A 22,784-nucleotide genomic window follows, 5' to 3' on the forward strand; every position below is an offset into this window, starting at 1 on the left:
CTCTGTTGTGACAAGTGTCTCACGTGTGGCCGGTAAGTGCGTCCAGGGTCAGAAAGGGCCCGAGCGTTGCCCTTGGCAGGTCTGGGCAGGGACGCGGCCACGGGGTTGGCTAGGCTGCTGGGCGACCTGTGTCTCACAGTCCGTGTCTCACAGTCCGCGTCTCACTGTCCGTGTCTCATATTCCGTGTCACACAGTCCATGTCTCACAGTCCGTGTCACACAGTTCGTGTCACACAGTCCGTGTCTCACACAGTCCATGTCTCACTGTCCGTGTCTCATATTCCGTGTCACACAGTCCATGTCTCACAGTCCATGTCTCACTGTCCGTGTCTCATATTCCGTGTCACACAGTCCATGTCTCACAGTCCGTGTCTCACACAGTCCGTGGCTCACAGTCCGTGTGCTCCCGCCGAACCCAAACGGAAACCGCCAGGTGGGGGGGGGGCGGCAGCGAGGGAGCCGGGAGGGAGCCACTCCCCGGGCCAGAGCTGGCGGAGGCCCCAGCGCCGGCACCTCCGTCCCACCAGGAAGGGCCGAGTGGGGTGTCCGGGGCCCAGGCAGAGGCCGCGGGGCAGGGACCAGCCATCGGGACTGTCCCCCACGTGTCCGAGGGCGTCTGCCCGAGACCCTCACATGCAGCCCCGGGCAGGGCCCTGGGGGACCCGGGGGTTCCGGTTGCAGAGATTTGACAAGTTCAGAGCCAAGAGCACACGCTCAAGGGGGGCAGAGACGGGTGACCCCCAGCCGGCGAGGGACACAGCGCGAGGGCCCCGAGTCGATGGGACCCCGAGGTTCCCGGGTCGGTGCCGGAATCTCTGCCTCCACCCAGACCCGACCCGCCCTCCGGGCCTGGTCACCTGGTCACCTGCCCTCGGCTGGATGCCCCCCGCGCCCCGCGGTCCCACGGAGCCCATCACAATGCGTGTCCGAGACTCAACTCGCCCCTGCCTGGCTTCTATGTTTATCTGAACGGGGGGGGGGGGGCACCGTCCCCCACCAAGCTGTTCCCCTGAAACCCGCAGGCGCTTGTCTGCCACCCCCTGTCCACCCTCACAGGCCCCAGCGCTGCCCCTCCCGGTGGCCGAGCAGTGCGTCCTCTCCCGTCCCCTCCGCCCTGTCCCCACAGTCCCATCCCTGTCCTCACTCTTCCCCGGGGGCCACTGCCGGTCTGGGGGCCACCGGAGCTCACATCCCCTCCCCCCTACAGAACTGCCCGTGGCTCCCCGCCTTCCCAGGCTCGAGTTCCTCATCGAGGCCCTGACCTCCGGCCCCTCTGACCTGTGGCTCCAGCACCAATTGGCAGGAGGGACGGGGGGCCCTGCAAGCCCCTGGGGGGGGGGGGCGTTGGTGGACCCCTGGGCACAGATGCTCACCCAGGTGGACCTCCTGCTCTGTGGGGGGAGGGGAGAGTGAGGGGGGTGATGATACAGGGCGTCTTGGCCCCTGGCGTCCTCAGGCGTGGAGCTGAGCTGGCTGAGAGCGCCGGGCTCCTCGATCAGGGCGGGCATCGAGGGTAGGGCCCTAGCTGCGAGCTAGGAGCCCTGGTCCCGCCTGGCCCACTGAGTGACCTGGAGCAGCAGGTCCCCTCCCTGTGCCTCAGTTTCTCCCGACCAAGAGTGAGGAAGTTAGACGCAGCGGGGCTCACACCTGCAGGCGGCGGCGGGAGGGGCCCGGACCAGCACTGGTAACTCTCATGGTTGTGCTCCTGTCTCAATGAGCATTAGAAGAACCAGGGACGTTAGCACATCCGCTGCAGGCCTGGTGGGTAGTCCTGTGAAGGACGAGCAAAGGGGGCCAAGTGCATGTACAGGAAATATTAGCCTGGCCGGCCCGCGTGACTCAGTGGCTGAGTGTTGACCTGTGGACCAGGAGGTCACGGTTCGATTCCCATCAAGGTGCCTGCCTGGGTTGCAGGCTCGGTCCCCAGTGGGGGGCGAGCAGGAGGCAGCCGGTCCATGATTCTCTCTCCTCATTGATGTTTCCATCTCTCCCTCTCCCTTCCTCTCTGACATCAATAATATATAGAATTTCAAAGAAAATATTAGCCGAACGCTGTGCCATTGGCTGGGGCAGGAACTCTGGGAGGACCTGCACGTGTGCTGGTTGGGTCCCCCTGTCCAGACCCCCTCTGTCAGCTGCCTCCGTCCCGGGCTCCCCATGGGGCCATGGGGCTCAGACCAGACGCCAAGGGGACCCGACACTGCAGCCTCCTGGTCCCTGTCCAGCCGGGAGCACCCAGGGTCACCTCCCAGCCCCCGACACCCACGCTGGCGTCGTCAGAGCCACTCAGAGAGGCTCCCATACCTGGGGCTTCCCCCACGAGACACCCCCGTTTTCCTGCCCCGCACACTCACGGGCGCCCCCTCGGCTCCACCCCACACCCTTCCCCTCCCAGGGGCCATCCCTCCTGGGCACTCCGCGGGCAGCACCCTGGGGCACCGCATCCCCACCTGCCCCTGCAGGGGCTCAGGGGGCCAATCAGGAGGCCGGGAGCGGCCCTCTCTCCCCCTCGGGGCGGGTCCCAGATCAGAGGAGCCCCCTGCCCTCTGCCCTCCCCTTCTGGGTGTGTCGCGTCGCGTTTGAAGCTCCCGCAGGTAGAGCGTACCTGGCTCCTGGGCCGCGGGGGACGCGGGGCAGAGGCTGTGAGGAGCCGGGCCAGCCGGGCGCACGGAGACCGCACCATCCCCACCCGAGTCCACAGGCCGAGCGCTGGAGGGGCCGGCCGGGAGGTAACCGCAGGCAGTGGCGGGGACGCGAGGCCGGGGACGCATTTGCTGGGGCTCAGTTACCGGGGAGGCTTGGCTCCCAGAGGGAGCCGAGCAGCCCGGCCCCGCAGGCTGGGGAGGGGGTGAGCCGGGCGGTGGCAGACACGGCCGTGGACCTGTCCACGGACACAGGGGGGTCCGATGCCCCGGAGACTAAAGCAGCTTTTCCAGGCAGACGCCCGCCAGGGATCCCTGGACAGGAGCGAACAGGCAGAGGGTGGAGACCGGAGCAGCTGGGCTGCGTGTGGCTGAGGGAGACGGCTGAGGGCTGCAGTGTCCAGGGTGGGGGCACAGCCTCCAGGGCGGACGGCCAGGGTCAGGGCCCAGCTCCGTCCCTGAGCGGCTGGGTGACCAAGGCCATCTGCTGGTCTGGGGCTCCATCCCATCCGCTGCTACAGGCTCAGCACTAGCGTCTGCCCGTGGGTCTGCCCTGGGAGTCACGTGAGTGTAGAAGCGTGTCCGGCACAGAGTTGGGACTATACAAGCATCTCCTGGTATTTTTTGTTTTTAAATATATTTTATTGATTCCAGAGAGGAAGGAAGAGGGAGAGAGATAGAAGCATCCATGATGAGAGAGAATCATCGGTGGGCTGCCTCCTGCACGGCCCGCACTGGGGATGGAGACCACAACGTGGACATGGACGGGAGTAGGACCCGCCCTGAATCCATTCCACCTTTTCCCTTACCCTGAGCCTTAAAGGCCCGAGGAAAGGAAACCAAGCCCGTGGGTGCGGAATTTCCCTGTAGACTTCGCCCAGGACGGGTGTGACCGTGGGCAGCCCTGGGCGTGGGCGTCAGCGCTGCGCCCTGGCAACGCGGGGGTGGCACGGCCGTCTGGGGCCTTTGGTGGCCACATCTCAGGGTCTCAGCGCCCCTGGGAGCGCTTCCCCAGGCTGCCCCGCCTCGCTGGCAAACTCCGCTCCCCCCAGGCGCCGCCTCAGTGTCCCCCGAAGACCTGGGGACCCCACGGGCAGTTAGAACGCGGAGTTCAAACCTCCACGCCCCCCCCCTCCTCCCCGCGCCCCCCAGGCCTGGACCCCGAATTCCACCCATCTGCTGCCATTGCTCCTCGCGGACACACGGTGGCGCTGTTGGCCACCGGTTCTGCCCAGTCCATTGGTCTGCGAGGACCGACCAGGTCCTGCCAGGCTTTGGGGGGCGGCGGGGGGGGAGGGGTCCCACTTCTGAGCTGAGGCAAGGGGGCTCCTCGTCAGTTCCCAGGGGCGCCGCTCCTGGCGCTGGACTCCGTCTGATTCCCACGGTCGCCCTCCTAAGGACACCCCCAGGGCACCCGGCGCCGCCCCCACCAGAGCGGACCGTCACCTACAGCGCGGGCATCCGAACCTGCGAGGGACGCCCCACCCACAGGAATCAGCATTTATTTTTTAAAATATATTTTTTATTGATTTCAGAGAGGAAGGGTGAGAGAGGAGAAACATCAATGATGAAAGAGAATCACTGATCGGCTGCCTCCCGCACGCCCCCTACTGGGGATGGAGCCCACACCCAGGCCTGTGCCCTGACCAGGAATCGAACCCTGACCTCCGGGCTCATAGGTTGACGCCAACCACTGAGCAATACGGCCAGGCAGCACTGAATTTCCGTGGCAACTCGACAAGGGGCCCATGCGCCCCTGGGTGGGAGGCCCTGGAAGGTGCCAGGGGTAAGACGCCTCCCCGCTCCCCAAGGACATGGCACGTCTGGTGCTGTCCCTACGCCAGGCCCGGGCAGGTGTGGGGCATGTTGTTTCTCCTCCGATTCTCAGGGACCCTCCCCTCCTGTGTGTGGGGGGGTACTTCCCTCCGTCGGTGGGCGGCACTCGGAGAGGCGTCCACAGAGGCGACCGCAGGGACCCCTGCTCTGGGGTCTCGCCTTCAGCAGGGACCCCGCCCCCCTGACAACGCCTGCGACACCCCATTCGAGGGTGGGGTGACCCGGCCGTCATCGCGGGCCTCGCCTAACCCGAGTGTCCGTGTGTCTGTCCGTTCCTCTCCTTTAGGACGGTTCTCCGGGACCCTCGGGCGCAGGCCTAGCATCAGCGGTCAGTTCCCGACGCCCCAAGCGGCCTGGGTTCTCCAACGCGCCGCGAGGATCCAGCGAGAAACCAGGCCCCAGCGCCGTGGCCCCGGCGCAGAGCCGCAGGGTTCGCGCCCTCGGGAGGCTCCTGCGCGGGGCTGCCGGCGAGGCGGGTGCCCATGGCCCGCGGAGGAGGGTGCGGGCCCGAGGCCTGGCCCTGGGCTGGGTCCTAGCCTGTGCGCGCTGAGCCGCTGCCTGGAGGCGCCCCCCTGGTCCGCAGCGATGGCGCCCCTTAGGGGGACCGCGGCAGCCCTCGCACGGAGCGCGGAGAACCCCTAACCAGTCCTGGAACCCCCGAGCGGCTGCTGGCGATGTGACGCGCCCCCGCGGTGGGGACGCGCAGACCCCGAGCGGGGGCGGTGCGGGGAGGGTCTGGCCCTGGGCGCAGCGCCCCGCGGCGCCATGAACCGTGGACCACAGACCATGAACGGTCACTTCTGCCGGGCGCTGATGGAGCGGGGGCCGACGGCGCCCCCCGGCGGCGGCCTGCAGCTGGGGCCCGCGCCCCCGCCCCGGCCCGCGCCCCTGCCCGCGGAGCCCCCGGGCGCCGTGCCCTTCCTGCTGCTCCCGGGCCCCGCCGCCGCCGCCTACGCCGGCCTGTTCCCCTGCGCGCCCGGACCCGGCGCCCTGGGCGCCTACGACGGCGCCTTCGAGCCCGCCTTCGTCCACAAGCGCAACGAGCGCGAGCGGCACCGCGTGCGCTGCGTGAACGAGGGCTACGCGCGCCTCCGCGGGCACCTGCCGCGCGCGCTGGCCGAGCGGCGGCTGAGCAAAGTGGAGACGCTGCGCGCCGCCATCCGCTACATCCGGCACCTGCAGGAGCTGCTGCGCGCGCCCGACGGCCCCCCGCGGCCCGAGCCCCCGCGCGACGCCCCGCCGCCCGCGGGCGCCCGCCTCCCCGCCTCGCCGGGCCCGGAGCCCGAGGCGTCCAGGCAGTGACTGCGGTGCGCAGGGGCGCGCCGTGCCCAGACCCTCGGAGATGCGCGCTCTCCGCGCCTAGGACCCCTCCGTCCCCGCCACCGCCCGCCTCTCCTCGCCGTCTGAGCGGGTGCGAGGGGCCAACGCGGACTGAGGAGCAGGGGCGACGGGCCCCGGGGAAGCCCGCCAGCCGCGCTGGCCAGAGCCCGGAGGAGGGCGCCCTGGACCGTCACCCGGGGACTGGCTCCGCCTCCGCTTCGGCCTCGCGCGTGGAACGCCTGGGTCCAGCTCCGGGGTGTGCACGGGGCCCAGCTCCGGGGTGTGCACGGGGCCGCGGGGCCCTGCGCCGGCCGCCGGATCACAGTCTGTGTCCGCGAGGCCGCAGGAGGCGAGTCGCGCTCAGATTCGGATGCACCTGTCCCTCGCGCCACAAGGTTGCCTCAAACACCGCGCCTTCTGGGAGCTGGTCTGCGCGCGCGCACACAGACACACACACACACACACACACACACACACACACACACACCCCTAAGTGGCGCTCCCTGGCCTCCCTGATGGAGGGCGCCGTCCTGTCCTCCACCCGCAGCGTGGCCTCCGCCTGCCTTCGCTCCCAGCTGGGCCCCTGGCCGTGGCACCGAATGGGCAGATCGGCACCGTTGGCACCGAAGGATGAAATAAAATACGTGTTGAGTTCTGATGCCTGGACCACAGTCTGCCCTCGTGTGCCCTGTGTCTCTCTCTCCTTCCCACTCCGTCGTGGCACTAGCTGTGGGTTGTGGGGTGTGGGGCGTGAGGTGCTCTCCACCACCGTTTAAGTTGAGCACATGCCCCCCCCCCCCCAGGGACAGGGCTGGGGGGTGCGGGCAGAGTCCCTGAGAGAAAGCCCTCAACCCTCTCACAGTCAGAGGGGGGCAACACAAAGCAGACCGCACCTCGGGGTGTGGCAGGGGCTGTGTCCAGGGGGCCTCCACCTGCCTGCAGAGGTTCCCTTCCCCGAGGGGGCGGGGCTGCGGTGGGAGGTGGCTGTTCCTGGCGCTGAGGGGCCCCCTCACCTTTGCTGGGCAGCGTCATGGGGCTTGGGCCTGCAGGGCTCATCTTGGCACAAGGGAGCCAGTCTGTCAGGAAGGGGTGTATGTGTGTGTGTGTGTGTGTGTGTGTGTGTGCCGGTATCGGGGTCCGCCCTTCCTGAGGTCTCGCCAGCCTTGACCCTCCATCCAGTCCCCCACTGCCCACCCCGGGCCCTGCCGGCGGCCACCCCACCCCCAGCCGCCCCGGGGCAGCCTAGGGAGCTAGGGAGCGACTGACTGGCTGCGGGCTGGGGAGGAGTGACAGCTGCCTGGCTTCAGGGGCTAATTTTACTCCCGGGAGCGGAGAGTAATCCTCCCGCCCCACCCTGCTGGCCCGGGGCAGGCCTGGCCCTGCACACTGCGGCCAGTCCCCACGGCAGGGCGAGGGCACCGGGGACGCAGGGAGGAGAGGGCTGCCGGGCGGGGAGCCGGAGAGCCAGGCCGCCGGGAACATGGAGCCCCCGGCCTCCCCCCAGGACGAGGGCCAGAGGAAGAAGCAGGCCAAGAAGCCGGCCCCCGAGATCCTGCCCCGGCCGCCCCGGGCCCTGCTGTGCCTGACGCTGGAGAACCCGCTGCGGAAGGCCTGCATCAGCATCGTCGAGTGGAAGTATCCTCGCGCGCAGGGCGGCCACGCGTGTGCAACGCGGGCGAGGGAGGGTGGCCACGGACCACACGCGGGGGCCGGGAGATGGGGACCTGGAGACAGGGTGGCTGCCCAGGAGGAGCCGCCGGGAAAGAAGGCCTCAGCGGGGGTGGGGGTGGGGGAGGAAGATCTGGGGGGGGCCTGGTGATGCCCCCTGGCCGTCTGTGGCGAGGTGGGGTGCTTTAGCGTCCCGGGGCTCCCCTCAGGTTTCTGAAGCAGCAGCCTCCTTTTTGAGCGAGGATGGGGGAGAGTAGAGTGGGGGGGCCTGCAAGGAAACCTTCCCCTTGATGGGAGGGTGTGAGAGAGAGAGAGGGAGGGGGGAGACAGGAGCTGAGCAGGAGCCGCTGTTGGGGGTGGGGGAGGTGCGGGGACCGGGCGGCCAGGCGCAGGGCGCACCCCACCTGGACCCGGGGGGCTGGAGGCCCCTCTTGTGTGGCATGGGCTCTGGGAGGAAGAGCGAGGGGTGTCTGGGTTACTTGGTGGAGGGGGGAGGGGAGAGGCGGGAGGGAGGGAGGGAGGGAGGGAGGAGGCTGGCGGGGGACTGTCAGGGAGGGTCGGGAATAGTTTAGATTTTTCTAAAGGGTCTGGGAGCCGGGCTCCGGCCAGCTGTCCCCGGGAGGATGGGCGAAGAGACAGACACGGAAAATGTGGGCCCAGGTTGGAATCGTTGGGGTCAGAGCCAGCCCTGCCGCCATGGCTGCGCACACCCCATCCAGTCCCCCCGGCCGACCGCCCTGCCTCTCGGGCCTGGTCAGGTCTGGGGGGGCAGGATCTCCTCCCTCCTCGGGGGCCTCCCTCCTGGGGGGCGGGGGGGGGGGCTCTCTCCCTGCTCTGCACCTGCAGCGCCTGGGGAACGGGGTGGCCACCCAAGGCGGCTCCACAGCGGGCCTCCCACCCCCTCCCTCCCTCTTTCTCTTTTTAAAAATATGTTTTTATTGATTTTTTTTTAGAGAAAGAGGAAGGGAGAGGAATAGAGAAATAGAAACACCAATGAGAGAGAATCACGGATCGGCTGCCTCCTGCACGCCCCCCACTGGGGATGGAGCCCACAACCCGGGCCTGGGCCCTGATGGGAATGGAACCGTGACCTCCTGGTTCACAGGTCGATGCTCAGCCACGGAGCCACGCCGGCGGGCCCTCCCTCGCTCTCTTCCCTCAGCAACCCCGCCCTGGCCCAGCCTGGGCTGCCTCTGGGAGACGGTTATTCAGGGGGGCGTGTCTGAGGGATGTGGGGATCTGGGGGTGCTGTCCAGGGGCTGGCCAGCCCCTCCTTCCTCAGGCTCTGAGGTTCGGGTGTCACCTGCCCACCACCCCCTTTCCTGGTCGGGCCTGCAGGCACCTGGCCTGTCCCCGATCCGCCCCATTTCTCCGAGGGAGCCCCTCCCCCGTGGTCTGGCCAGAATCTCAGAAATTCATGGCTCCGGGGAGCGGGCAGGTGGGGGTGGGGGGCAGATGCTGAGAGAGGAGCCCTAAGATGCCCGAAAAGCTGAGGCTTCTGGGCCAGAACCGGACCTCGCGGCCTCAGAGCTGCGAGTGAGTTCCCTGCTCCCGGGAGAGCGGGGACCAGGCCTCCCTCCGCCTCCGCAGCCGGGCCTTACAGCCTCCTCCAGGCTGACCCCCGGCGCCCTCTGACCCTTCGCCCGGCACACCCACGCCTCCCTCGGGGGATCTCCTTAACTCGGGCCCCAGACCCTTCGAGACCATCATCTTACTGACCATCTTCGCCAACTGCGTGGCCCTGGCCGTGTACCTGCCGATGCCCGAGGATGACAACAACTCGCTGAACGTCGGCCTGGTGAGCGGCCCTCCCTCCCGCCCCCGCCCTGGGCCTGCGCCGGGCTGGGGCCCCCTCCCCCAGGTGGGCTGCGTGCCTGGGACCCCCAAGGCTAGGGAACCCCCAAACCACCTGCAGGCCTCCTCACCGGCTGGGCTGCTCTCCTTGATTCGGTAACGTTGCCCCCCGCCCTCCAGGGGGCGCCCTGGGCCAGCACCTCCCAGCACAGCCCCGCAGAGAAGTCCCATTTCACAGATGCAGAAACTGAGGCTCAGGGGCTCAGCCAGTGCTGCCTGCCCGTGTCCCTTCCTGGTGAGACTCGGGAGAGCCCTTTCCCACCGAGGACGGGCAGCAGAGGGCCTTTTGGGGTTCTGCACCCCTTTATCCTTGCCCCGTCTGTAACACGTGATAGAGCCACAGACACACACAGCTGGAGGGATGGTCCGAATCGGGGCCCCGCCACCCGCCCCCCCCGCCCGGGCCTCACCGTGGCGTCCAGCCCCCGGGACCGTCCTGGGCTCAGGTTGCTGCACAGCCTGGGAGAGGCTGCGGCTGAGCCTCTGGCATCCAGGCCGGGGCCTTTTTATAGGGTCAGGAATGTGCCAGGGTGGCTGCGCTCACCTCGGGAGGGCGAAGTGCTGGCCTCGAGGGGCACAGGCCGGGGGCGGGGCCGCCCCACAAGAGTCCTGGCGAGATGGCCGGAGACCCCACCTCTAGATTGCCCGCCCCCCCAGAGATACCCAGTGCTTGTCCCACCCCCACCCCCAACCCTCCCCCACTGAGCATGGACAGGGACACCCCAGCACCCTGCCCAGCTGTGCCCTCCCGCCTCCGCGCTCGCCTCCTACGGTGGCTCCCCCACCCCGCCCCTGGGCCTCTGTCCCCCGATCTGTGGCCAGGACCCCAGTGTCCACCTCCAGGCAGTGCTGCCCCCGAGCGCCCACTCCTGTCCCGCCTGAGCTCAGAGGGGCTCGGGAAAGCTGCCCCTCTGTGCTCCTCTGCCTGCCCAGCCCTCCCCCCGACAAGGTCCCCAGCCCAGGCCTGGGGTGAGGTGGGGGCAGGAGGCAGGGCTCACCCGGTCAGGCCTTGGCTTTGGAGCCGGAGTCCATCGGGCTAAATATAGCCGCTTCCCTCATCCCCAGCGGCTCATCTTCCAAACCTGGAGGCTGAGGTGGCCACGGAGACCCAGGCGGGGCCCGGACACCTGTGGGCGGTGCGGCCGGGACAGCAGGCTCCCCCCACCCCGTCCAGGGAACGGCTCTGAAGAGCATGTCGGGGGGATTCTGGGACCGTGTCCCCCCCACCCCCACCACCACCTTGTTTTTGTTGTTAAGAAAGCTCTGTATATTCTTCATTATTATTAATATATTTGTATTGATTTCAGAGAGAGGAAGGGAGAGGGAGAAGGAGAGGGAGAGAGGAACATGGATGATGAGAATCATGGACCGGCTGCCTCCTGCACGCCCCACACTGGGGATCCAGCCCGCAACCCGGGCCTGTGCCCCGACCGGGAATCGAACCCTGACCTCCTGGTTCCCAGGTCATGCTCACCCACGGAGCCACGCTGTATGTGGTCAACCACATAATGAACTCACCCCTCACCTTGGCAGAGCCAGACCAACGGATTTCACGGCCCTCTAGGGCCCGCGGGCCGGGCGTTCCCCACCCCCGGCTCCAGACGACTCCCTTATTCACGAAATTCTGGGCTCCGGCAGAAGAAGGATAAAAAATAAATTAAATTAAAAAAACGAACAGTCCCCCCACTTCACAGAGTTGATCGCTCAGTGGGTGGGAGTGAAGGCCAACGGGACAGAAACGGGCCCGGGGGTTTATTTCAGCGAGGGGTCCACGCGCACAGAGGGAGAGACGTGAATGTGAGCAGAGGCCTGGGGAGGGATGCCTCCCAAGGGAGGCCTGTGTGGCCGCGAGGTGGGGGGCGGAGGAGGGAATTCGGGCAGGTGCCGAGGTCCGGAGGCCGCTGGGAACAGTGTGCCTGGGGGGGGAAGGGCAGCGTGCGCTGGGGATGCTCAGAGGACAGACGGCCGGCCGCTCGCGCCCCCACAGGAGAAGCTGGAGTACTTCTTCCTCATCGTCTTCTCCATCGAGGCCGCCATGAAGATCATCGCCTACGGCTTCGTCTTCCACCCGGACGCCTACCTGCGCAGCGGCTGGAACGTGCTGGACTTCATCATTGTCTTCCTGGGGTGAGGCCTGGCGGAGGGGCGGGGGAGGGTGGCAGCGGTGGAGGGGGGAGGTCCAAGGGGCCAGCACCCCAGAGGCAAGACAGACCCCAGCTCTGGGCCGGGGAGCAGCCTTGCGGGGGGGTGGGGGGTGTGCAGGAAGGGAACAACCCTCGCCATCCAGCCTCTGCCTGGAGCCCCAGACACACGCGTCCAGAACGAGGGCGTCAGAGACAGGCCCCCAAGAGAGCGCTGTCCCCGCCCAGTGCGTCCGGGGGCTCGCTGTCCCCGCACAGTGGGTCCGGGGGCTCGGCTGTCCCCGCCCAGTGGGTCCGGGGGCTCGCTGTCCCCGCACAGTGGGTCCGGGGGCTCGGCTGTCCCCGCCCAGTGCGTCCGGGGGCTCGGCTGTCCCCGCCCAGTGCGTCCGGGGGCTCGGCTCTGCCCCGCACAGTGGGTCCGAGGGTTTGGCGTCCAAAGCAGGTTTCGTGAGGGAGGACTTGGGTGGATTTCAAAGGCTATTGGACTGTGAAGTCTGACCATAGAGAGACGAGGAGGCCAGGGACGGGAGGGACAGGCCCTGGCAGGAGGCATCACTCAGGCCCAGCCCCAGCTGTTGTGTCTCAGTGGTTAGAGCATCTGCCCACGGACTGAAGGGTCCCAGGTTCGATTCTGGCCAAGGGCACGTACCTGGGTTGCAGGCTCCATCCCAGCCCGGGTGAGGGCTCATGCAGGAGGCAACCAATGGATGTGTCTCTCTCACAAGATGTTCCTCTCTCTCTGTCCACCCCCCCATGTTACCTTACGAGTCAGCATTAGCCGTGGGCAAACCGTACCTGCCCCTGAGCACAGAGGGGGCGCCCAGGGTCCCCAGCACTGGGCCTGCGCTCACCGCCCCCCCGCCCCCCAGGGTCTTCACGGTGATCCTGGAGCAGGTGAACCTCATCCAGAGCAACACCACGCCCCTGAGCAGCAAGGGCGCCGGCCTGGACGTCAAGGCGCTCCGAGCCTTCCGCGTGCTGCGCCCCCTCCGGCTGGTGTCGGGGGTGCCCAGTGGGTGGCCCCGTCTCCCCGCAGCCCCTCCTGCTCCCCAGCCTGCGCCCTGGCCCGGTTCTGGGTCCTCCTCCTCCCTGGGTGTCCCGGAGGGTTCCCGGGGTGTGGCGAGTGGGAGGCGACGGCGGGGGGCTGACCCTCGTTCTCTGCGCCCGCCCCCCCCCCCCGGCCCCCAGGCCTGCAGGTGGTGCTCAACTCCATCTTCAAGGCCATGCTGCCGCTGTTCCACATCGCCCTGCTGGTCCTCTTCATGGTCACCATCTACGCCATCATCGGCCTCGAGCTCTTCAAGGGCAAGATGCACAAGACCTGCTACTATGTCGGGACCGGTGAGGGCAGGCGGGCGGGCGGGGCGGGCGCCAGACGAGGTCCCGGGACAGCTCAGGGGGACCGCCATGAAGACGCCACAGGAGCCCAGGGCGGCGTGGCTCAGTGGGTGAGCGTCGCCTTAGGAACCAGGAGGTCACGGTTCGATTCCCGGTCAGGGCACAGGCCCGGGGTGTGGGCTCCATCCCCAGGGTGGGGCGTGCAGGAGGCAGCCGGTCCATGATTCTCTCTCATCATGGATGTCTCTCTCTCTCTCTCTCTCCCCTCCTCTCTGAAATCAATAAAAATATATTTGAGAAAGACTAAAAAGAAGCCACAAGAGCGAGGTTGCATTTCCTAGAGAATCAATCGCCCTCGACGGAAGGCGTTGTTCCCATTTCACAGGGCGGGAAACTGAGGCTGGGAGAGGTTCAGCCACTTGCCCACGGTTACGGAGCCCGTGAGCGATAGGTCTGAGGGCTCCGGTGCCCTGCCGGCCTGGGGAGCCAGGGCCTGGAGGAAGGACAGCCCGGCCGGCCGGGGCCCGTGACCTCGGGCCTCAGTTCTGGGGAGCGACCCCCATCCCTGAGCAGGAAAGGAGATAAGACATCCCGTTGGCCGGGAATCGAGCCGCAGCCTCCAGGTTCATAGGTCGACGCTGAATCCCTGGGCTGCGCCGGCTGGCGGTGACATGATCATTTTCACAACTTTTCTCCCCGCCTCGTCCCCGGCCTCCCGCCGTCCGGTGCTGCGGCCTGCAGACATCGTGGCCACGGAGGAGAACGAGAAGCCATCGCCCTGCGCCCGGACGGGCTCGGGCCGCCCCTGCACCATCAACGGCAGCGAGTGCCGGGGCGGCTGGCCGGGGCCCAACCACGGCATCACCCACTTCGACAACTTCGGCTTCTCCATGCTCACCGTGTACCAGTGCATCACCATGGAGGGCTGGACCGACGTCCTGTACTGGGTGCGTGGCCCCCGGCCCGCCCCCCCCCAGCACCCCGCTTTCTCCCCCCTTCATCCGGGGCCGCGGGGTAGGCAGGGCGTGTCCTGCTCCCCTCACCCTTCCCTGCGAAACCCGTGCAGGGGCGCGGCCCTGGCCCCCAGGTGTGTCCAGCGCCCTGGGAAGCCCCTTGCAGGACGCAAGAGGAGGAGAGGTGGCAGCCGGGCACTTCCCAGCTGGTCCCTACGCCCAGCTGGTGACCCCCTCCTCCCCGCCCTCTGGAGGCCCTGGATCTCCCGGTTCCAGGTTTTCAGGAGAGAACAGGCGCCCTCCCGCGGCTGGACGGCCCCCCTCCTGGTCCCCGGGGTTGGTGGGCTGGGCCACTCAGGCAGGGGGCCCGAGGCCTCAGGTCAGGGGGTGAGACCCCCGCCTTCGTCCCACCAGGTCAACGATGCCATCGGGAACGAGTGGCCCTGGATCTACTTTGTCACCCTCATCCTGCTGGGTTCCTTCTTCATCCTCAACCTGGTGCTGGGTGTGCTGAGCGGGTGAGGAGAGGGAGGGGGAGGGGAGGGGGAGGGGGAGGAGGAGGAAGAAGGAGGGAGGAGGGAGGATGGAGGGGAGGAGGAAGAGGGAGGAGGAGGAAGGGGGATTAGGAAGACAGTGGAGGGGGGAGGAGGGGAAGGAGGAGGAGGAGGGAGGAGCAGAACCAGGACAGGGAGACATGCATCAGAACCTCCGCTCATGCCCGGGTCCCCTTGAGCCAGGAGCCTGCTCCCTGGTCAGCGAGGAAGAGGCAGAGGGCGCAGGCGGGAGCCCGTCCTGTTTCATTCCTCTCCCGCCCCTGGAGCCCCCTCCATCCGGCTGCCTCTGTCCCTCACGCCCCACCCCTGGCCCTGGAGGAGCCGGGGCTCAGCACCAGGTGTCAGGGTGGCTCCGGCTCAGCCCCGACTCTGGGGCCAGCTGGTCCCGTTCGGATCCTTGTGCTTCGGCCTCCTGGCTGCGTGACCTATGACCTAACCGCTCTGTGCCTGGGGGTCCACCCCCCACCTCCCCCCTCCTCCCCCTCCCCTGCAGGGAGTTCACCAAGGAGCGGGAGAAGGCCAAGTCCAGGGGAACCTTCCAGAAGCTGCGGGAGAAGCAGCAGCTGGAGGAGGACCTCCGGGGCTACATGAGCTGGATCACGCAGGGCGAGGTCATGGACGTGGACGACCTGAGAGAAGGTGCGAGCCGAGGCCATGGTCACAGGCCCCTCCCCATCTGCCCTCCCAGGAGCCCCGCCTCCCTGACCCCCCCCCCCCCCCCACCCCTGCACACCTGGGAGGCCGTGGAGCAGGTGGAGCCGCTTTGCAGAGAAGGAAACCACGGCCGAGAGGGCTCGGGACTGGCCTAAAGCCTCGCGGCTCCCGGGGCCCCTCCTGGGGTACGAGGTACCACACGCAGGTCCTCACGGCCCCTTCCCTCTGGGGTCCCCGGGAATCCGCCCTCGGGAAGGCAGAGAGAGCCCGGCCCACGCGGGCCCTGTCCAGGCGTCTGGGTCCGTGGCCCTTCCCAGGTGCGTCCAGCCCCAGGGGCCCAGCAAGCCGGCCCACGTGCCTCTCTCGTCCCCAGGGAAGCTGTCCTTGGAGGAAGGCGGCTCGGACACCGAGAGCCTGTATGAGATCGAGGGCTTGAACAAGATCATCCAGTTTGTGTGAGTGTGGGCCCACCCCAGCGCCCGGGTCCTCCCAGCCCCCGGCTCCTCCCTGCCCCAGGCTCCTCCCTGCCCCAGGGTCCTCCCTGCCCCGGGCTCCTCCCAGCCCCGGGCTCCTCCCTGCCCCGGGCTCCTCCCTGCCCCATGCTCCTCCCTGCCCCGGGCTCCTCCCAGCCCCATGCTCCTCCCAGCCCCGGGCTCCTCCCAGCCCCATGCTCCTCCCTGCCCCGGGCTCCTCCCAGCCCCAGGCTCCTCCCAGCCCCGGGCTCCTCCCTTCCCCATGCTCCTCCCTGCCCCAGGCTCCTCCCTGCCCCAGGGTCCTCCCTGCCCCGGGCTCCTCCCAGCCCCGGGCTCCTCCCTGCCCCGGGCTCCTCCCTGCCCCATGCTCCTCCCTGCCCCATGCTCCTCCCAGCCCCGGGCTCCTCCCAGCCCCAGGCTCCTCCCTGCCCCGGGCTCCTTCCAGCCCCAGGCTCCTCCCAGCCCCGGGCTCCTCCCTGCCCCGGGCTCCTCCCTGCCCCAGGCTCCTCCCTGCCCCAGGGTCCTTCCAGCCCCAGGCTCCTCCCTGCCCCGGGCTCCTCCCTGCCCCGGGCTCCTCCCTGCCCCATGCTCCTCCCAGCCCCAGGGTCCTCCCTGCCCCGGGCTCCTTCCAGCCCCAGGCTCCTCCCAGCCCCGGGCTCCTCCCTGCCCCGGGCTCCTCCCTGCCCCAGGCTCCTCCCTGCCCCATGCTCCTCCCAGCCCCAGGGTCCTCCCTGCCCCGGGCTCCTCCCTGCCCCGGGCTCCTCCCTGCCCCGGGCTCCTCCCTGCCCCAGGGTCCTTCCAGCCCCAGGCTCCTCCCTGCCCCGGGCTCCTCCCTGCCCCATGCTCCTCCCAGCCCCAGGGTCCTCCCGGCCCCGGGCTCCTCCCTACCCCGGGCTCCTCCCAGCCCCAGGCTCCTCCCTGCCCCATGCTCCTCCCTGCCCCGGGCTCCTCCCTACCCCGGGCTCCTCCCAGCCCCAGGCTCCTCCCTGCCCCGGGCTCCTCCCTGCCCCAGGCTCCTCCCTGCCCCAGGCTCCTCCCTGCCCCAGGGTCCTTCCAGCCCGGGGCTCCTCCCTGCCCCATGCTCCTCCCTGCCCCGGGCTCCTCCCTGCCCCAGGCTCCTCCCTGCCCCAGGCTCCTTCCAGCCCCGGGCTCCTCCCTGCCCCGGGCTCCTCCCTGCCCCAGGGTCCTTCCAGCCCCAGGCTCCTCCCTGCCCCGGGCTCCTCCCTGCCCCATGCTCCTCCCAGCCCCAGGGTCCTCCCTGCCCCGGGCTCCTCCCTGCCCCGGGCTCCTCCCTGCCCCATGCTCCTCCCTGCCCCGGGCTCCTCCCTGCCCCGGGCTCCTCCCTGCCCCATGCTCCTCCCTGCCCCGGGCTCCTCCCTGCCCCGGGCTCCTCCCAGCCCCAGGCTCCTCCCTGCCCCGGGCTCCTCCCTGCCCCAGGCTCCTCCCTGCCCCGGGCTCCTCCCTGCCCCATGCTCCTCCCTGCCCCGGGCTCCTCCCTGCCCCGGGCTCCTCCCTGCCCCAGGCTCCTCCCTGCCCCAGGGTCCTTCCAGCCCCGGGCTCCTCCCTGCCCCGGGCTCCTCCCAGCCCCAGGCTCCTCCCTGCCCCGGGCTCCTCCCTGCCCCGGGCTCCTCCCTGCCCCAGGCTCCTTCAAGCCCCAGGCTCCTCCCTGCCCCGGGCTCCTCCCTGCCCCAGGCTCCTCCCTGCCCCAGGGTCCTGCCTGCCCAGGCTCCTCCCTGCCCCAGGCTCCTCCCTGCCCCAGGCTCCTTCAAGCCCCAGGCTCCTCCCTGCCCCGGGCTCCTCCCTGCCCCAGGCTCCTCCCTGCCCCAGGCTCCTCCCTGCCCCGGGCTCCTCCCTGCCCAGGCTCCTCCCTGCCCCAGGCTCCTCCCTGCCCCGGGCTCCTCCCTGCCCCAGGCTCCTCCCTGCCCGGGCTCCTCCCAGCCCCAGGCTCCTCCCTGCCCCGGGCTCCTCCCTGCCCCGGGCTCCTCCCTGCCCCAGGCTCCTTCCAGCCCCAGGCTCCTCCCTGCCCCGGGCTCCTCCCTGCCCCATGCTCCTCCCAGCCCCAGGGTCCTCCCTGCCCCGGGCTCCTCCCTGCCCCGGGCTCCTCCCTGCCCCATGCTCCTCCCTGCCCCGGGCTCCTCCCTGCCCCGGGCTCCTCCCTGCCCCATGCTCCTCCCTGCCCCGGGCTCCTCCCTGCCCCGGGCTCCTCCCAGCCCCAGGCTCCTCCCTGCCCCGGGCTCCTCCCTGCCCCAGGCTCCTCCCTGCCCCGGGCTCCTCCCTGCCCCATGCTCCTCCCTGCCCCGGGCTCCTCCCTGCCCCGGGCTCCTCCCTGCCCCAGGCTCCTCCCTGCCCCAGGGTCCTTCCAGCCCCGGGCTCCTCCCTGCCCCGGGCTCCTCCCTGCCCCAGGCTCCTCCCTGCCCCGGGCTCCTCCCTGCCCCGGGCTCCTCCCAGCCCCAGGCTCCTCCCTGCCCCGGGCTCCTCCCTGCCCCGGGCTCCTCCCTGCCCCAGGCTCCTTCAAGCCCCAGGCTCCTCCCTGCCCCGGGCTCCTCCCTGCCCCAGGCTCCTCCCTGCCCCAGGGTCCTGCCTGCCCAGGCTCCTCCCTGCCCCAGGCTCCTCCCTGCCCCAGGCTCCTTCAAGCCCCAGGCTCCTCCCTGCCCCGGGCTCCTCCCTGCCCCAGGCTCCTCCCTGCCCCAGGCTCCTCCCTGCCCCGGGCTCCTCCCTGCCCAGGCTCCTCCCTGCCCCAGGCTCCTCCCTGCCCCGGGCTCCTCCCTGCCCCAGGCTCCTCCCTGCCCCAGGGTCCTCCCTGCCCAGGCTCCTCCCTGCCCCAGGCTCCTCCCTGCCCCAGGCTCCTCCAAGCCCCAGGCTCCTCCCTGCCCCAGGCTCCTCCAAGCCCCAGGCTCCTCCCTGCCCTGGGCTCCTCCCTGCCCCAGGCTCCTCCCTGCCCCAGGGTCCTCCCTGCCCCGGGCTCCTCCCTGCCCCGGGCTCCTCCCTGCCCAGGCTCCTCCCTGCCCAGGCTCCTCCAAGCCCCAGGCTCCTCCCTGCCCCAGGGTCCTCCCTGCCCCAGGCTCCTCCCTGCCCCAGGCTCCTCCCAGCCCCAGGGTCCTCCCTGCCCCAGGCTCCTCCCTGCCCCAGGCTCCTCCCTGCCCCAGGGTCCTCCCTGCCCCAGGCTCCTCCCTGCCCCAGGCTCCTCCCAGCCCCAGGGTCCTCCCAGCCACAGGGTCCTCCCAGCCCCGGGCTCCTCCCAGCCCCAGGCTCCTACCTGCGCCAGGGTCTTCCCAGCCACAGGCTCCTCCCTGCCCCGGGGTCCTCCCTGCCCAGGCTCCTCCCTGCCCCAGGCTCCTCCAAGCCCCAGGCTCCTACCTGCGCCAGGGTCCTCCCAGCCACAGGCTCCTCCCAGCCCCAGGGTCCTCCCTGCCCAGGCTCCTCCCTGCCCCAGGCTCCTCCAAGCCCCAGGCTCCTACCTGCGCCAGGGTCCTCCCAGCCACAGGGTCCTCCCTGCCCCGGGCTCCTCCCAGCCCCAGGCTCCTCCCAGCCCCAGGGTCCTCCCTGCCCCAGGCTCCTCCCTGCCCCAGGGTCCTCCCTGCCCCAGGCTCCTCCCTGCCCCAGGCTCCTCCCAGCCCCAGGGTCCTCCCAGCCACAGGGTCCTCCCAGCCCCGGGGTCCTCCCTGCCCAGGCTCCTCCCTGCCCCAGGCTCCTCCAAGCCCCAGGCTCCTACCTGCGCCAGGGTCCTCCCAGCCACAGGGTCCTCCCTGCCCCGGGCTCCTCCCAGCCCCAGGCTCCTCCCAGCCCCAGGGTCCTCCCTGCCCCAGGCTCCTCCCTGCCCAGGCTCCTCCCTGCCCCAGGCTCCTCCAAGCCCCAGGCTCCTACCTGCGCCAGGGTCCTCCCAGCCACAGGCTCCTCCCAGCCCCAGGGTCCTCCCTGACCAGGCTCCCCCAAGCCCCAGGCTCCTACCTGCGCCCGGGTCCTCCCAGCCACAGGGTCCTCCCTGCCCCGGGCTCCTCCCAGCCCCAGGCTCCTCCCAGCCCCAGGGTCCTCCCTGCCCCAGGCTCCTCCCTGCCCCAGGGTCCTCCCTGCCCCAGGCTCCTCCCTGCCCCAGGCTCCTCCCAGCCCCAGGCTCCTCCCTGCCCCGGGCTCCTCCCAGCCCCAGGGTCCTCCCAGCCCCAGGCTCCTCCCTGCCCCGGGCTCCTCCCAGCCCCAGGGTCCTCCCAGCCCTGGGCTCCTCCCTGCCCCCCCACTCCCTGCCCCGGGCTCCTCCCTGCCCCCCACCCCCTGCCCCCGTGTGGACACTCAGTGTCACGGTTCGGACACTCAGCTACATAGATCCAAGCGAGCTCTCCAGTTGGGGCCACACACCAACAGGCCCCGGGGCGCAGCTGCTGGCAGATCCCCCCAGAGGACTCGCTGGGTCACACGGTGTGCAGGTTTTAAACCTTGGTAAACTCTCCCAAAAGCCGGCACCTGCTGCCCCAGGGCCTGTCCACAGCCTCCCAGGGCCGGGCACCGCTCGCTGTGACGGGAGTGCTTTCGTGGCGGGCGGGGCGGAGCGGGCCAGCGCGGGCCTCGCTGGACTGGACACTGATCGTGGGGCTCCGTGCCCGGCACTGTGGGTGTCTCCGCTTCGCTCTGAGGCTGGCACCGTCATCACAGGCCTTTGAGAGAGGGAGGACCTGCGAGTAAGAGGCGAGACTGCACACCAGCGGGCGTGGCTCCGTGGTTGAGCGTTGACCTATGAACCAGGAGGTCACATGCCCGGGGCTGCGGGCTTGGTCCCCAGTGTGGGGGGCGTGCAGGAGGCATGATTCTCTCTCATCATTGATGTTTCTCTCTCCCTCTCCCTTCCTCCCTGAAATCAACACAAATATATATTTTTAAAAAGACCTGAGATTGTAGAACAGCCGGCTCCACCACTCACGTGACTACAGGGAGGGGTGGTCAGACCCAGTGTGGCCAGGGGCGGCCGGGAAGGTGGGGCTTGGTAAAGCGGCCTTCCTCCGCTCTGTCTCCCCCCCCCCCCCCCCCCCCCCCACCCCGCAGCCGACACTGGAGGCAGTGGAACCGGATCTTTCGCTGGAAATGCCACGACCTGGTCAAGTCCCGGGCCTTCTACTGGCTGGTGATCCTGATCGTGGCCCTCAACACCCTGTCCATCGCCTCTGAGCACCACAACCAGCCGCTGTGGCTGACTCACCTGCAAGGTGAGAGTCCCACCTGCTCACCCACCTGCTCACCCACCTGCTCACCCACCTGCAGGGTGAGGCCGGCCGGGAAAAAGCCAGACAGGGCCGATGGCCACAGCCAGCCAGGGAGTGGTGCCTTGGGCTTTGCATAAGAGGTCCATGAGGTCCATGAGATACACTAATCGGCTGCCTCCTGCACGCCCCACACTGGGGATGGAGCCTGCAACCCGGGCCTGTGCCCTGACTGGGAATCGAACCCTGACCTCCTGGTTCCTAGGTTGACGCTCTGCCCCTGAGCCACGCGGGCCAGGCTGGGTCAGTGTTCGTCCAATGGGCAAAAACGCCCCGGGCGCCCCTGGGTGTTGGGGGGAGGGCTCCCCCAGGCAGAGGCTCGGAGGTGGGCGGGGACGGAGGGCGACGCTGAGCCCGCGCTGTGACCCCCCCAGACGTCGCCAACCGGGTGCTGCTGTCCCTCTTCACCCTGGAGATGCTGCTGAAGATGTACGGGCTGGGCCTGCGGCAGTACTTCATGTCCGTCTTCAACCGCTTCGACTGCTTCGTGGTGTGCAGCGGGCTCCTGGAGATCCTGCTGGTGGAGTCGGGCGCCATGACGCCCCTGGGCATCTCCGTGCTGCGCTGCATCCGCCTCCTGCGGCTCTTCAAGGTCACCAAGTGAGCGGGCGCCAGCCACGGGCACCAGCCACAGGCACCAGCCACGGGCACCAGCCAGCGGGCGGGGGGCTCAGCCACCGGCAGGTGCGGGCCCAGCTCATCCCCCCGGTCCAGGTCCTGCAAGCTCACACGAAACCACCCCCAGCTCGGGGCCTCAGTCCTCCCTTTTTATTTTTATTATTATTTCTTAAGTCCTCACCAAGGATGTTTTCCCCATTGATTTCTAGAGAGGCTGGAAGGGAGGAGAGAGAGAGAGAGAGAGAGAGAGAGAGAGAGAGAGAGAGAGAGAGAGAGAGAGGCATGCTGGGAAGGAAGGGAAGAAGGGGGGGGTGCCACAAATCCAGGGCCTCCGCCTCCAGGCAGCCCTCTCCCCTGCCTGCCCCCAGCCCTGAGCCTTCCTTCCCCCAGACCCCACGCACGCACACCTGTGAGCGGGGCTGCCCGGCTCCACCCCACGCCCCCCCCCCCCCCCCCCCCGGCAGGTACTGGACGTCGCTGAGCAACCTGGTGGCCTCGCTGCTGAACTCCATCCGCTCCATCGCCTCGCTGCTGCTGCTGCTCTTCCTCTTCATCGTCATCTTCGCGCTGCTGGGCATGCAGCTCTTCGGGGGCCGCTACGACTTCGAGGACACGGAGGTTCGACGCAGCAACTTCGACAGCTTCCCGCAGGCCCTCGTCAGCGTCTTCCAGGTGGGCCGCCCCTGCCGCTCCCTGCCCCTCCGCCTGCCTGCGGGCCGGACGGAGGGGGGCGCCTCCTCCGGGGAGCCCTCCCAGATCTGTGGGCTGGGGTTCGAGGTCCCTCTGCAGGCTCTCGGGCGGCTTGCCCGTCTCCTCCGCGCTCCGGGGCTGGGAGCCCTGCCCAGCTTGTGCCACGGGCCTGTCCCCGGTGCCCGGCAGTGTGCCAGCGCACAGCCGGATGGCAGTTTATGAATGAGTGGTGTCGGGGTGGGCTGGGCGTCCAGGCGCCTGCTCTCTCTCCCAGGTGCCTCTGAGCACAAAGCTGGGCAGGATGAGCCCTCCCGCCCCCCCCGCAAGGCCGGTCTCCCCTGGGAAGCTCACACCATCTCTCTCTCGGGAGGCGGGGCCTGGGAGCCCCCTCAGAGGCCCCCACGGAGGACCCGCCATCCCACGTGCCCCCTCCCCCCTCCCGCCCCAGGTCCTGACAGGGGAAGACTGGAACTCCGTGATGTACAACGGCATCATGGCCTACGGCGGGCCCTCCTACCCCGGGGTGCTGGTGTGCATCTACTTCATCATCCTCTTCGTCTGCGGCAACTGTATCCGCCCCGCCCGCCCCCAGCAGGTGCAGGACCGGCTCAGGGAGGGGCTGGGAGAGGGCTTCCCGGGGGCCAAGGGCGCCTCAGCCAGGCAGCCGGGTAGAGCTGTGGGAGGAGTCCTTCCAGCAGCCGGGAGAGAGAGCCAGGGGAGAGCCGGGGGAGAGCCAGGGGGGAGTCAGGGGAGCCAGGAGAGCCAGGAGAGCCAGGTGACTGGGTACAGGTGGAGGA

General features: G+C 69.4%; 2 protein-coding genes across 4 annotated transcripts in view; both read left to right on the top strand.

Annotated features, from left to right (window-relative positions):
- Nucleotides 1-4,875: 4,875 nt before the first annotated feature.
- ASCL5 (achaete-scute family bHLH transcription factor 5) lies at nt 4,876-5,780 on the top strand. Its single transcript, XM_036355189.1, has one exon. The coding sequence runs from the start codon at nt 5,244-5,246 to the stop codon at nt 5,778-5,780; it is 537 nt and encodes a 178-aa protein (XP_036211082.1). The 5' UTR covers nt 4,876-5,243.
- Nucleotides 5,781-7,176: 1,396 nt separating this feature from the next.
- CACNA1S (calcium voltage-gated channel subunit alpha1 S) overlaps nt 7,177-22,784 on the top strand; it is a 35,276-nt gene continuing 19,668 nt past the window's right edge. For all 3 annotated transcript variants that reach the window (XM_036354967.1, XM_036354968.1, XM_036354970.1), the window contains exons 1-13: nt 7,177-7,433; nt 9,159-9,264; nt 11,308-11,447; nt 12,331-12,473; nt 12,650-12,802; nt 13,541-13,746; nt 14,167-14,270; nt 14,800-14,945; nt 15,334-15,415; nt 20,465-20,625; nt 21,054-21,279; nt 21,762-21,969; nt 22,436-22,556. In XM_036354967.1, the coding sequence (XP_036210860.1) occupies nt 7,279-7,433; nt 9,159-9,264; nt 11,308-11,447; nt 12,331-12,473; nt 12,650-12,802; nt 13,541-13,746; nt 14,167-14,270; nt 14,800-14,945; nt 15,334-15,415; nt 20,465-20,625; nt 21,054-21,279; nt 21,762-21,969; nt 22,436-22,556 (1,951 nt within the window). In that variant the 5' untranslated portion in view covers nt 7,177-7,278. The remainder of the gene's footprint in view (nt 7,434-9,158; nt 9,265-11,307; nt 11,448-12,330; nt 12,474-12,649; nt 12,803-13,540; nt 13,747-14,166; nt 14,271-14,799; nt 14,946-15,333; nt 15,416-20,464; nt 20,626-21,053; nt 21,280-21,761; nt 21,970-22,435; nt 22,557-22,784) is intronic.

Source organism: Myotis myotis, unplaced genomic scaffold, assembly GCF_014108235.1.
Source record: "Myotis myotis isolate mMyoMyo1 unplaced genomic scaffold, mMyoMyo1.p scaffold_m19_p_21, whole genome shotgun sequence".
Taxonomy (NCBI): domain Eukaryota; kingdom Metazoa; phylum Chordata; class Mammalia; order Chiroptera; family Vespertilionidae; genus Myotis; species Myotis myotis.

Coding starts and splice junctions, on each gene's coding strand:
- ASCL5 (XM_036355189.1), top strand. CDS start 5,244: ATGAACCGTGGACCACAGACCATGAACGGTCACTTCTGCCGGGCGCTG.